Below are 15,042 nucleotides of genomic sequence, written 5' to 3'. Positions count from 1 at the left end.
AAACAAATATGTCTTCATTTAAATATAAAATAAAAACCACTTGAACTGTACAGAAACAAACAGCAGTAGTTTTAAGTGTTATCCCATATAATAAATGTTTTTTTGTATTATTCATCAACATGCAGCTTATAACTTTTTAGCAAGTAAATAGAATCGGGATCAAATAATTTGCCCTTTATCATGATAAAATACTAAAAATTAAATTACAAATTGCTTTGACTAAATTAATTCATCGTAAATTATTAGAAGAAAAATAAAAAAAATATTTTTCCTACAACTTAAAATTGAATTTTTTTAAATTGAGATTAATTATTCAACCCACGTTCTTTTTTGCACCGTATCGAATATACCCTATCGATCAAGAAGGAAATTTGGGATACCGCCATTGGGTGAGATATCGCCATTATTCATTATATATTATCTAAAAATGAATTTAAAAAATTTGGATATATACGATAATACTTTGAAAATACAAATACAGTTGAAGATTTTATTGAAGACAAATTTTATTGTTGAAAAGATTCTCTTAATTCGACAATAAAGATTTATGTTGATTTATTCATACTTAAATTATTGATAAAGCTCTTGTAAAAAAGCTTATCTGGTTTGAGTCTAAATGGAAAATAGAAGTAAATTAGAAATATTTGAGTTTAGAAGTAGGTTAAAATGTATCTCATTTATAATTATTATAAAGGCTGATTCATGCCATCATGTTTGTTGATTGTTGATTGTTATGATTGTTGTATTTGAAAAAATTTTCTCAATCTGCGGATCAAATATGAAAATTATATTTTTTCTCCATAATCTCTTATAAATAGCCAATAGATTTGGGGTTGATTTCTCTCGAAAGTTATTTTAATCCCTTTTGATTTCTAAAAATGAATGGTAATGTTTCCTTACAATGATCTTATGGATAAACATACCGTTCAAAATTCCTTGTGACTTAATTAGGCTTAGCAAAGCAACATTCTATCTTAAGTAAATTCTCTTTAAAACGAATATTATTCAATTGTAAACTTTTGGTTTAATGAAAAATTTTCCAATCCTCGGAAAAAACATATCTTTTGTAATAGTTTTCGAACAAAATTTATTAGACTCAGCGTTATTTAGCCACCCAAGAACTGGTTGATATGTCAATATTTTCCGAACTTAAAAGCTCGATAGGTGTCGTGAACACCGGGTAGAAGACATACTTCTGATTTAGTAGTCAACTCAATATGTAAATACATTATTTTTGGTTTGATTAGGTTATTTATTATGACATAACATAAAAATTTCATTGTACTTACTTTAAATGATCTCTGTTTTCTTTGACTTCTAATAACTTTCACAACTCGATTTTTTAAAATGATACAACATAAAATTTTGACAAAAATACAAATTGCCAGTTATAAAAAGATTTTTGCATTTTCTCAAAATGCATGGCAATATGAATCGATTGAAAAGTTTTATTTTCTAGGTAACCAAGATGTCGGTTTTATTGGTGTCTGTTGCCGTTTTAACGCCAACAAACATCGTGCATAAGGAACAAAGTTCCAAAATCTTTTTTCGAATATTTTCGTAGGAAAAATATGTGAATCAGGCATAATTTACTATATTTAATTTATTAAAAATACAACTCTCAAAAGTTCAACTACCCGCATATTATACAATCTAACATAGCTTCTGCTGTGAATATAATTATGTTGATTGCCTTAGCAGAGATGCTCCTACTCTTCTACCCTCTCATTACTATAGTGTTCTAGTTTATAATGTTAAAGCCTAGGCTGTTTCAATTAGTATTATAAGCTTTTCTAAATCTAAAGCTAAATTCAGTTATTATTAGATCTGCTTAAGGTAGAATGGCCGTTAAACATAAAAGTACATATTTTTTTACAGCAGAAAAAAAAATTTTGAGTAAATATTCATAATAACGGCATTCTTGAAAATTTCTAAATTCAAAATAGTTTGCCCGTCAATTAAAAGATATTTGCTATCAAAGTTGGAACTTTTTGGATGGGTTAAATGTATCAATGTAACTTTATAGATTTTATTCAAAAACAATTTAGTAAAACCTTAATTTTTTGGTACCAAGAAAACGGTTCTAATCTTATTAAAAAGATTAACAAAAATAATTTTTTAAATATGCATTGTATAATTTGCATGCGTATACATAAGACGTCTTGAGTATTAAGTACAAAAACTCGTCTTGTGTAATATGCACGTATATATTATGCACATATTTTTACAGACTTGTCAAGAACGGACATTCTACCTTAAGAAACTCTACAAAGCTGGTGTATATTTATTATACAGAAGCTGCTATTTGCTTTAGTTTGGTTAGTTACTACTGGTACAGAAGTTCATTGTAATAAAAAGTAATTTTAATTATAATAATAATCATAATCGTGGTAACATAATAATATTTAGATGATGATTCATTTTTGTTTATAAACTTTATTATAACGTGAGTACAGTTAAAGTATGAAAAAAATTCCTAACGAAATTCCATTACAGGCCATAGTACATTATGATGGGTTTTATTACGAATTATAAAAATTACAAAAACTATTTCAAGCCCGTCATATCGCTACATACTAAATTTTAAATGTTTGGTATTTTGATATTTTATATAAAATTGCCTTGCCCTTTCACTTTTATAAACATCCGTTATGCAAGCGTCATTCCAATTAAACGTTTTTATTCAACGAAGTTACAGTTTAAAATTATTGCATTGAAAACATTCAATTTTCTTAGAGAAAACATTACCACAGACATAACTACTGAGAAACAAATAAAAACTTCAAAATCAAACGCTATGCCAAAAGAATTTCTATAAATATGCTAGCATTCTAGCAAATCTATAAAATTTATATACGATCGATTTTGATTTTAAGAAATCTCATCGAAAAATTCTACACAAAATTTTCAAAGATTGGTCTATCAAAATACTACTGATTTAAATTAAGCTAGCAATAAATATTCTTTAAATTATTTCTTAAAGTTCTTAAAACTATTCTAAAAAGCTCAATTTTAACAAATATTATTTTGGAAACTTTTGACTTGCCAAACTGACCAACTTAAAAAAGATTAAGTGGACAATTTTTCCGACTAATCAGCTTCCTAAAAAGTGGAGAATGTACAACCGTTTTTAAATCAGTTTCTTTCAGTTCCTTTTAGACCGTCAGTTTATTTTAGTCTGCCATTTGGAGGATTTTTAAAAGTAAATTTCAGTCGTTGTAATACTCTTTATTCAACTCCTTAAAAAAATGGTAACCTTTCGTTAGGTTTTGTTTAAATTATTAAATTAAAAGTTCCAGGCTCCAATTTATTAAATTAAATGTTATTTGCTACGTTAATTATATACTCGCATATTTTATTAATAAAGTTTATTTTTAATTATCTTTCTGTGTATGTGTTTATTATATGACGTCATTTTCATTATGAATATATAAATAGCTTGAAACTCATTGAAAAAATTAAAGGTTCTTCAACTTTGCTTTTGGAAAATATTGCATCGTTTCCAATAATTTTGAAACGTTTTACTTTACAAATTATTAGTTCCTGAGATTCTGCTTACTTATATAAAAATTTTAAATCTGCTCAAAAGAAAATTTTACAACATTGATAAATTCAAATTGATAAAGTCGGAACTCGTTAGATATGTTATTTATTTCTTTGACATTACTTCTTTTTGAATATTTATTTTCAAAAAGTATATTTTATGGAGTATTCTCAGAGGGTATCGAGCATTGGATTTCAAGAAAATTATAATAAAATTTAAACATTGTAAAATAAAAAGCTTTGTTGGAAGCGAATTATATTCATATGTATTTCATATTTCTTTACTGATTTTATATTGTTAGAGAAAGACCTTTTTAAAAATATTTTATTATAATTATGTTATATTAAAATGAACTTTTAATTTTACGGTCTTGTGGTTTTTCGAGTATGTAATATATTTTCATGAAATGATCATAATTATTAAATATATATATATATATATATATTTTTTTTTTTTGGACTTTAAATGAAATTACGTTTGCAAACATACTTTAACCCGGAGAAATTAACTTGCATTAGTAAATGTTTATACACAAAAAAACACTTTCATCAAGTTATATTTATTTGAGCATTAAATTAATTTCTTAGTTTGTGTAGCTATGTAGCTATGATAAAAACTAAAATATTCAGTTAACTTACGCATAAAATAGAAATTAAAAATATGGTGTTATTATTCCCGAATTAAGCAAAATAAAAGGAAGCTGTCGGATAATCTGATTTACTCAAAATTTACTTTCACATATAAAAGTAAAATTGAAATTTAATTAAATGGAGTAAGTGTAGCAGGTATTGTAGCTTCTAATAAATATTTACAATTATAATAAACATCATAACTTTTGTATGCAGATATAAATTAAAAATAAATTAACTATCCATTATAATTTAATTAATAATCCAGGTATGTGCTCATATACACACGTGTATAGATGTATAATTATACATAAACATAATAGAATATCTTTATAATATTATAATAATTATTCATATTTTAATGGAAAATGTGGAATCAAATTTGTAATTTGAGTTTAAAATATTCCTTTATATAAATAAATTCAATAAGTCTGAGATAGGCATATCTTAAATAATATTACGAAACTTTCTTATTGACTTAAAAAAGGTCGATCCAAACTAAACGACATGTTTAAATTAAATGAAAAATTAAAGTAAATCTAACTTTCTATTTTTTAAAACTGTTTGACTAATAAACTAAAGGGATTGAACCGCGGACCTTTCTCTGTCTTACATCGTTCTTAGACTATTAAACTAAAAGACTTCTTGTAGTCATTTTAAAATGTTAAAATCAAGTTAGTTAAAATGAGTATTCGCCTAAATAGTGCTAGTTTCGTGTTTTGATTACCGGCAAGAAGTGTAATTTTTTTTTTTCATTTACATGATTAATTGTTGGTTAATACAATAAGCTTACAAACAAAAGTGAATTCTATAAAATATTTATAATGGTGCTACATTATTCAAAGGTTTGTAAAATTCGACGAATTCACAGACTTATCTTATGATCTGGTGATTAAATGGTTTAGGTACCCAGAAAGGAAAAGTTCCGTGATTTGATTTTCGATAAAAAGTTTTTTCCTTCCTTTATTAACTTAGTTTTTTTTTTTTTGTATACAGCGAATCGATCAATTTGAAGGTCGTAGCTTTTGATTAATGTTGTAACTTTCATCAATCATGCTCTTTCTAACTTTCTCAAGAATTCATCTACTTTGGAATATTTCCAGAATTTAGTCTGTATCGTATAATGTCTCGTAAGTTACAAATTGTCTTTAGAGTTAAAATCAAAAACTGGGTAAAACTTATCGGATTTTGAAAAATTCTATAAATCATCGCATGGCTGTTTGTATTCAATTTCCGCTGGGTTCAACGCAGGGCTCTACTAATTCTATATTCATTTTCCTCTAATCATAACAAGCATTGAAAAGCAAATGGTTGATATAGTTTCAAATTTAGATAATTTTAACAATAATTTTAGCATGATGTGGTGTAATCGACAAGAGTACTTCGCAGATCTTTTTGACTACTTTTCGATTTTCACCATTTTGCGATTATAGTATTATTACCTTTTTTGTATTATATAAAATGTTGAGTATGTATTATCAAAACGTAATTTTCTTTATCATGTGTACAATAACAATTAGGTAAATTAAAAATAATATTAACAATCATAAAAATAAAGAGATATTATTATTAATTTTAAATTAAAAATTATTAAAATGAATCAGAATTATCAATAATATACTTGACAATAAATAGATAAAATATTAGTTAGTAATAATATTTAAGTGCAATAAATTCCTATTTATTTATAGAAATAAATATTTATGAATAATATTAACTAAATTATTATTTATTTATATTACCAAGTAATTATATATTTTTTTATAAACAATATAAATAATCATCAAAATGATGAGATCATTAAACAAAATGATTTATTTTAATATCTATTACACTTGATTTTAAACTGGAAAAATTAATCATTTTAACATTAAAATATCGTTACTATATTATTTTAAGAGAAATAAATATAGGTGTTAATTTTCAATTAAACATATGCAGTTGACAATTTTACATATTTCTACATTAAATATAATTGAGCCCTTTTATTACAAAGTGATTCAATAATATTTTTATTATGTATTTTTCATTAACACTGATACATAAAAACTTTTTTTTATGCAAAACGTGTATTATTTGGCGTGTTTATGAGAAAATTTTATATCAATATTTCAGAGCATTAATTCCTCAGTGCTGATTATTGACATAGCTAAATTTTGAGAAGAAATCTTTCTCATTTTTATTAGAGTAAAAGTCAATGTGTTTACTCCATTTCCGAGGCTCTGCTTCATAATACAGTTTAATTCTACTTAAACCTAAGATAATTTATAAATACCACGTATTTTACTCATTTCTGCGGCCAGCTCTAGTCTTGACTTGTAAATAAATTTTGTTTTATTTGCCCGTTTCAAATCTTTTTATGGCTATATGAGTACCAAATAAATAATTTATTGTTCCACAACGAAAATTTTCAATTGACACATTGGTCTCTCGTGTCAATACAAACTTTGCAAAAACAAATCACATCTGCCTAAAATAATTTTCAAAAATAAAATGGTCTTGAATGAAAAACAGACAAAACAATAATTTTAATTTATAAAGTTTTTTGTTTAAAACGACAAAGATTTATTACAAAAACTTTTTTATTATTATTTTATTTTGAAACAAAATATATAAATAAATAAAAAAAAGGAACAAAATTGTGTTGAAAAATAGTTTTGAATGTAATAAGTTTTTCTTTAAACGAAATGTTTTAAACAAACGGTTTTATATGTTCACTGCAGGTTTTTTTGTATTATATCGTATATTGTGTTATATATAAAGGGTTTTCCATTGATAGTATCCGAATTTTAAATATTTATTGTCAATATTTAGTTTACGCTGTATGTATCATATTAAAAATCATCAATTATAATCGAGAGACCATGATGTAAATAAATACCGTACACATGATTAAAAGTAAACAAAAACAAAAGTTTTTCGTCGTGATGTCGGTCACAGATTGTCCGATAATTTTTTACTGAATCATTAAAATTTTAAATGATAAATAGTTGATTCATTTTAACAAAGTGAAGTAATAAAAACCACGTAGTACACGATAAGTCACGGGAACTGAGCGTTAGTTCATTTTGATAAATAATTTGTATGCCTTAAATTTTCCCAAAATAAGTTACATCACACTACCCAACGAAATTTCGATTGTAATTTGGCTTTATTTACCACAAAAAGGGGAGATGAGACTTTATCAAATAAAAAAATTTTTTTTTTATTCTCGTATATTATTTGTTTTAGTTTAAATATCGGACGCCCTTATTGGAAAACCCGTTATATGTTGTCGTCCCCTGTTGACAAAACGGATCTTTTGTGATCAGAATTATACTTTTCTTTTGTATAAAGGTATGCTCTGATGATCTTTTTACAGTCTCTTTTCGTGTCTTAGATGTTCGTACAAAATATTTACTGAAAGCAAACACTACACTATTGTTGTACACGTTTTCATTTTAAAATAAAAGTTAAACCACTGTTCTCGGTATTCTTTCTTTAGATTTGTACAAGTGACACTTTTTAAAGGAATTCAATGATATTTTTAAGTTACTTATTACAAAAATCATGACATTTTTGTTCCTTGTATGCCAATATCTTAAAAAATTGTTTGCCAACTAATCTAAATCAGGCACATAACTGATATAAAAAAAATATGGAAATGTGTTGTGGAACACTCGGTAAGAACTACATTCATTTCGTACCTTGGTACATTATAAATGTAGCGGTTACTCTTTTTATTTATAAGATATTTTCTGAAAATTTAAGGTAAAAATTTCATTGTACTTACTTTATGATCTCTGTTTTCTTTGACTTTTGATAACTTTCACAACAAAAAATTTTGACAAAAAATACAAATTGACAACTATAGAAAAATTTTAGCATTTTCTCAAAATTCATGACAACCTACTTGAATCGGTTGTAAAAGTTTTAGTTTCCTAGGTAACCTAAATGTCGGTTTTTGGTGTCTGTTGTAGTTTTTTTGGTTTTAACTTCCAACCAGCAAACAAATATCGTGCGATAAGGAAAATAGTTCCAAAAATTCTCGGTGTAAAACAAAACAAGTCTTTTATACATCGTGTGTTCATTAGATCATTAGCTTCCTACGTAGTTACGGGAAGAGCAAATCGTGTGCCAGCAATCTTTCAATATTATTGGCAAAGGCATTTATAGCTATTTGAATAATCAAAATAAATTACACATTATGGGTAGGGAATTATTAGTGAATATGGCAGGGTAAAAAAAATCCAAAACACGTATAAATTGAGTTCAAGATCATATTCAATCTCGGTACTGTGGAGAATCTTTCCAAAATATAAGCCTTCATCAAAGATTTCTAGCGATCCTATTCTTTGAAAATACTATTCGAATTTCTAGCGATCCTATTCTTTGAAAATACTATTCGATATTCAAAAAAACTTTGATGAAATACTCTCTTCAACTTTATAAAAATCGCTTTTTCCATAAAATTGTTTTATAATTTTAGTGAATAATAAAAATGTCCAAATACCGAATTTCTACTCAGTATTGCCGATGATCTCTATTTTTGTTGGTACTGTTAATGTAGTATGATGTTTTGTTAATAATAAAACTGAAAGTATGCGAACTTTTTTTTATGTACTTTTTTTTTCTTTAAATAAAATATAATAAATAGGTTGTTGAAGGAGAGCGGACCGAAGAAAGAAATAAGAGATACAAACGACACTTTAAGAATATCATCATCAGAAAAAAACAAAAACAAAATGTAATTTCGTAAAATGTTTGTATGTTTATATGTCTGCATATTATTTTTATTTATTTATTTTTTTACTTCTGTACCTCCGAAAACAAATATTTAAAATATGAAATTTTTTCTACGATTACAAAATCTTCTTATAAAAAATGTAAGGAAAATATTAGGTTCCTCTTTTAACGATATTTTAAAGGATACACAAAGGAGTGTGGCGATGAAAAATTGTCAAATATCATTTTTCCAGTTGCATTGCTCGACAATCTTAATACTATATGTTTCATTCATTGTAACAAAATTTTTTGTCTAAATCGAATTCTCGAATTCTATGCCTGCTCATTGTGCGTTATAATTTCTTAATGCAACAAAACTTTTCGTCTTAAATTAGTTGGCTGCATCATGGTCTAAGAGACGGTATAAGGTCGATCTTCACCCATCTGATAACCAGATGAGACAAACATATTTTTAATTAAATTTTATTGATTTTTGTACTTAAAGATGTTCGATTGGTTAACAGATCGGTGTAGCTACTTATATTGACCTGTTATGTTCAAATGGTATGAACAGATCTACACCGATCTGTAAACTCATCGACATTGGTACCAGAATAAAGATAATTTAATTACGAAAATAATAGTATAAACTTGACGAAAAACAACAAAATTTATAACAAAAATGTCTAACCTGGTTATCAGATGGCTCAAGATCGATCTTATACCAATGTCTGTTGGGCCTCTTGTTCCAATGCGTGTTGGGCCTAAAAAGAAAACTTTAATTCGCGAAATTCATTTGATACATATTTTATCATGTAGGCTGTAAATATTTGCTTCCGAACAGCGCCGTTAGACTCTTAATATTTCACAAAAACCATTATTCACGCTAAAATTCTTTAAACATCCGTAACGTTGAACATCCGAAACGATTAAACTAAAATTGGTTTAATATCTCACTAGATAATCCAGAAGAAAAATTTGACTCCGAATTATGTGTTTTTAAATCAAATAACAATTAGTTCGTAATTGTTCGCAACAAAAGAAAAATTTGACTCCGAATTATGTGTTTTTAAATCAAATAACAATTAGTTCGTAATTGTTCGCAAGCAAATTTTTATTAATAAATAATTTTGTTTCCAATCTAAATCAAGCACTTTATCTACAGATAAAAAATTTCTCTTTTCTAAATTAATAATACATACAAAAGAAATTCTTTATTTCTGGAATACAATTTTTTTCATACCATGGAATTTCATAAATCAATTTAAACAATATATATTTTTTCTCGCATTTCCTTAAGAAACACATACCTATAAATCTTTTTAAATTTTATCCGTTATATAAATAATTTCCGGTGTACTACTAACGATGTCGGATCTCGCTTTTGTGATATAAAATTTTTTTATCATACGATATTTTTTTGTTCAATTGTTTAAAAAAAAAAATACCTGGTGCTTGCTTAGTGTAAAGAAAATGTATAAATAGAAAAAAACATTTTCCTTTTAAAAAATAAAAACAATTGAATTTAACAGGAAGTTTTATAATGGAGTACAAACTAATTAACACAGTTGGTTATTTTTATAGAGTTATGTAACAGAGCTACAGATTTTAACACCAAATATAAACATCTGTGACTAATTGATAATTAAAAATATTCAATTAAAAATTTGGTATTACATAAATTTTAAATTGTTTTTACATTAACCTTCTAAACATATGTTTTAAAAACTAATTTTTTTAACGAAATAATAATGCACAGCTATTAATTACTCGACGAGTACAAATTTTAACTATTTCTGGACTTTATTGAATAGTAAATATTTATAGAAATAAAGAAAAATTTAAATAAAAGTACTTTTTATAGGGCTAGCTTTTATTGTACTACAAAGTAGAAGTAGTAATAACTTTGTAGGGGTCACTTATACACGATTATTCGAAAAGCTTGAGGAGCTTCGAAGCATTGTTGATATTTTATATCGAGCGCCTCAAGCTTTTGCAATTGGCCATGTATGTATGAATGGCTTCTATAAAAGTGTTTTCTACTTTAGTACAGTAAAAGCTTCTCCTTTAAAAATTTGTTAATTTGAAACTAAGGTATGTACATGAAATATACTGGAAGCGATGGGAAATTCAAATCATGCGTTACCATCTTATGAATTATATATACAAAATTTCAGCTCAATCGGTTGAAGATATTTGCTTCAAAAATGAGTTGCAATATTCCACTCTAACTTGTAAAAAATAAAAGCTTGTAAAAAATTGAGTAATCCGCTATTTTTCTTTAAACTCGATCATAAGATAATTTCATAATCCGTTTATTACTGCCTTGTTTAATAGGGGGTCGGACTAATTTTTTTTTCACTTCAGATGAATAATTGCCACTCCACAAATAGAAGAGTAAAGTTGGTTTTTAAAAAATCTTTACTAGCATGCAAGATATGAACGTTTAAAATTCCTAATTATACAAAAAAGAAGATACCCACTAGTGACGTCATACGTAGATATCGCCATAGAGATAACAACATATAAAACTTTGTTTTGTTAAAAGGAGATGGGCAATCTTTGAATGCAATCTTTGATTGATTAGAACTTCTTCGTTTTTTAATCAATTTTAATTTCACTTTCAAATTTTGTCATGGTATCAGGTCTATGGGTAATATGGCCAATTCGACATCAGGATTATCCCCTATTGCATGAATCTTGCCTAGAATTCAGTTGCGGTATCAGACTATATTTGAAAAAACCCTCTATTAAACCCTCAGTTACATTGAGCCAGTGATGTTAAAAAGAAAAGAACTTCAACCGGGCTCAATGTTGTAATAAAATGAAAATTATGTTTTAATCTATATTTTGGTGTAAGTTGCTATTTGTACGTGCCGTACATAAAACAATGAAACAGGTTGTCTAGATGCATTTCTTAATAAAATTGTTATTTCAAAATTTTCAAGTTTGAGAAAAAAGTTCTATCTTACCCCATTTATATGAACTATTGTTATGTTTTTATGTTAAAACTGTTTATTGTTTGATCGCTTACACAAAAAACTGAACTAAAACTCTTGCTTCTTCGCTATTACTTTCCTTTCTTTATTTTTAGTGTAGGCGGATAACAGAACCACCTTGAAAACAGAGAGATTCAATAATGATAATTAAAAGTAATAAGAAAATGTTAAGAATCTTTTAATTAAAAAACAGAACACTTTTCAAAACGATTGTTTGAAATGTTTTATCTGAAATCGTCACGATAACTTATATTTATTTGTGAAAGTATAAATTAAAAAAAAAAAATTAAATTGTTTTGTACTTTCATTGATGTGTGTGTCATCTTGAATATTTATTGATTATTCTGAATATCTGATTGAATAAAATTGTTTTGATTATCAATAAGTAAAAGTATATTATTTATGATTCTACAATTGTTAATAAATTTTTGACTCATAATTACTTTCATTTTTTAAAGGTTTTCAATTATAATTAATCAATTAGTATTATTTTTATCGATGAAGTATGCTTGTAATATTTTTCTGATATTTTAACATGGACATTAAAAAAAGTGATCTGAACTATGCCATGACAGCATAGATATTTCGTGTGTTAATCGAAAAATATATTAGTGAATAAAACCTGTCTTAGTATACCCATTGTTTTAAAGTTCAATACGATATGAATTGCGTTCCTATTATTCTCGAAATATTTAACAATTTTAGTGTAATCTTTCTAAAAAAACCTGTCAAGTTTTAATAACTACAGTGACAGTTTTAGTTTTAGTCTACTTCAAGCATTGTCAAGAAAATAGTCATCACCAGTATGGATAAACTAATTGAAATATTTTTTCTTACTTTAGATCGCCAGATCAAAATAAATTTGTTATTGGTTGCTAATTTCTCAAATGTAAAAATATTTCTTAATTCATTTATGTACATAAATAATTATGCCGCGCAAGTTTTTGTTCTGCTTTAATTTAAACTTAAATTGGTCAATTTTTTTGACCATATTTAAAATTTGATTTCAAATACATCGAATTTGTATTAAATCCATGATGAATAATTATAGTAATAATTGATAATTAAGACAAGGTCAATTGAAAATCATCGATTAATTAATGAAAAAACTTTACTTTAATCTGTCTTTGTTCGCTACCACACATCAAATATAAAGTATTTATATTAAGTACAAATATTAAGTTTTTATTGTAAAAAATCTAGATGCTTTTCTAACGAATATATATAAATATATTTTAGACAGTAACAATTGAATTATTTCAAATTTTTTATACATGTATGATTTTTTTATTTGTTACAGGCGTGACGGCAACCCCTGGCCTTCCGGTAGTCACCATGCGAGAAAAGAAGAGCGGTGCCCTGTCACGTGTCCAAAAACTCAAGAAAAGGTTGTCACATTCATTCGGTAGATTATGTGAGTATATTTTTATTTTTTTTTCTTCTTTTGTATCCACAATGTTGTTTCTATATTATATTTATTTTTTTTATTTGCGTTGCATACAATGTGACCAACCCAAAATGATTACATAAATTTAAGGCTACGAATTATATATTTTAGCCTACGTCGATAACCGCTTAGAAGTTCCCTGAACATACGTAGCAAGAGAAACTCAAAGGGAATAAAATTTTCTGAATAGATAGACATTTGGTTCTCATGCATGGTTTCACAAATTTCCTACATGCGATTACTATGGGAGACCCCTTATATTTTAGCACTTGGAAATTTTATGGAGACCAGATAAGTTTTAAAAAGTCAATCCATGTAAGATTAAAGAAAATTTTGTCATAATTCCAAGGACTCAGCCATTGCGGTGAAGGTAGTGGAAAAAGTCACTACTGATAATTCCCTTAAGATCAAATACTTAATTTTAACAATCGCCCTTAAATCTAAAAATTAAGTGTAAGCATCTTTGGAAATGAAACTGAAAACATGAAAAAACGGGATGTGAATAAATGAGTTTACAAAAATAATTTTAAAAAATAGAAAAACCCGACTGCGTTAAATTTAAATTTAAAAGAAAAAAACAATTGCAGTAGTTTTAAAGAAAAAAACAATTGCAGTGATTGATTCTTAAATTTACGTGTGCAGCAAAGCAACAAACACACATGCATACATAGCCTGATAAACACATTACCCATTCCTTTGCATCGCGCAGTCGGGTATCACAATACGAGGCGATAATTAGAACCATTTTTTTGGGTTGAACCATTTTCGATGGTAATGATTGAATTTTTTCTGAAGATTTTATTATTTAAATAGACATAATAAATATGCAAATAATAAACCAACGATACAAGTATCATTTTACTCTGGTACATGACTAATTTTTAATGTATCATCCTGTAAACCAAAATGTGTAGCACACATGCATACAGGAATACGTGAATACATACCAATATAATACATATATTTTCTTCTATTGAATATTTAATGTTTGACTTTGTAACATAGGTACTGTTTTTCCTCTCCTCTATTTTTACCTGTGAGAAATCTATAGAAGCATTTCGTGTTTACAAAAAAGGTACATACCACACATACATACTTACATATCTTACATATTCGTTTTGTCATGGATCAATAATTCGTTCTTATTTTATTTTTATTCAATAAAAAAAAAACTGGAATGAAATAAAAACATTGAATTCCCTTTGAAAGTTTATATTAGGTGACTTTATGTATGTACGTTTGTGAAATTAATTCAAGGAATCTTTTGATACAAAAAAATAAAAATAAAAATTGTTAAAAATTGGTGGGTTGTTCTATAAACTATGGACCAAAATAAGTCTTGATTTAGGCGAAATACTTTTTCTACATTCTAATTGCCAAATCAACTAGGCAAGTAACAAGGCACGGAAGTAACAACGTTCGAAATAAAAATTTCCTTACTTTAAATTATCTCTGTTATCTTTAACTGCTGATAACTTTCACAACTCAACTTTTTGAAATGATTAAACATAAAATGACAAAAAACACGAATTTACAAATTATAGAAATATTTTTACAATTTCACAAAATTCATGGCAAGCTAAATCGATTGAAAAAGTTTTAGTTTCCTAGATGATCTTGATGAAAATAATCGATTTTGATGTCGTTTTTTCTTTTGTCGCCCTTTTTTAGTGTAACCTCCCAATCAGCAAACAAATAAGTACGATAACGTGCGATAAA

The 15,042-nt window shown here is 26.4% G+C and overlaps 1 protein-coding gene across 3 annotated transcripts in view; it reads left to right on the top strand.

Annotated features, from left to right (window-relative positions):
• LOC123298430 (cyclin-dependent kinase 14) overlaps nt 1–15,042 on the top strand; it is a 420,696-nt gene that overhangs the window by 190,493 nt on the left and 215,161 nt on the right. For all 3 annotated transcript variants that reach the window (XM_044880428.1, XM_044880427.1, XM_044880429.1), the window contains exon 2: nt 13,177–13,290. In XM_044880428.1, coding sequence (XP_044736363.1) covers nt 13,177–13,290 — 114 coding nt within the window. The remainder of the gene's footprint in view (nt 1–13,176; nt 13,291–15,042) is intronic.

Source organism: Chrysoperla carnea, chromosome 4 (genome assembly GCF_905475395.1).
Source record: "Chrysoperla carnea chromosome 4, inChrCarn1.1, whole genome shotgun sequence".
Lineage (NCBI taxonomy): Eukaryota > Metazoa > Arthropoda > Insecta > Neuroptera > Chrysopidae > Chrysoperla > Chrysoperla carnea.
Note: the sequence above shows the minus strand (reverse complement) of the source record. Positions and strands in the feature narration are given on the sequence as shown.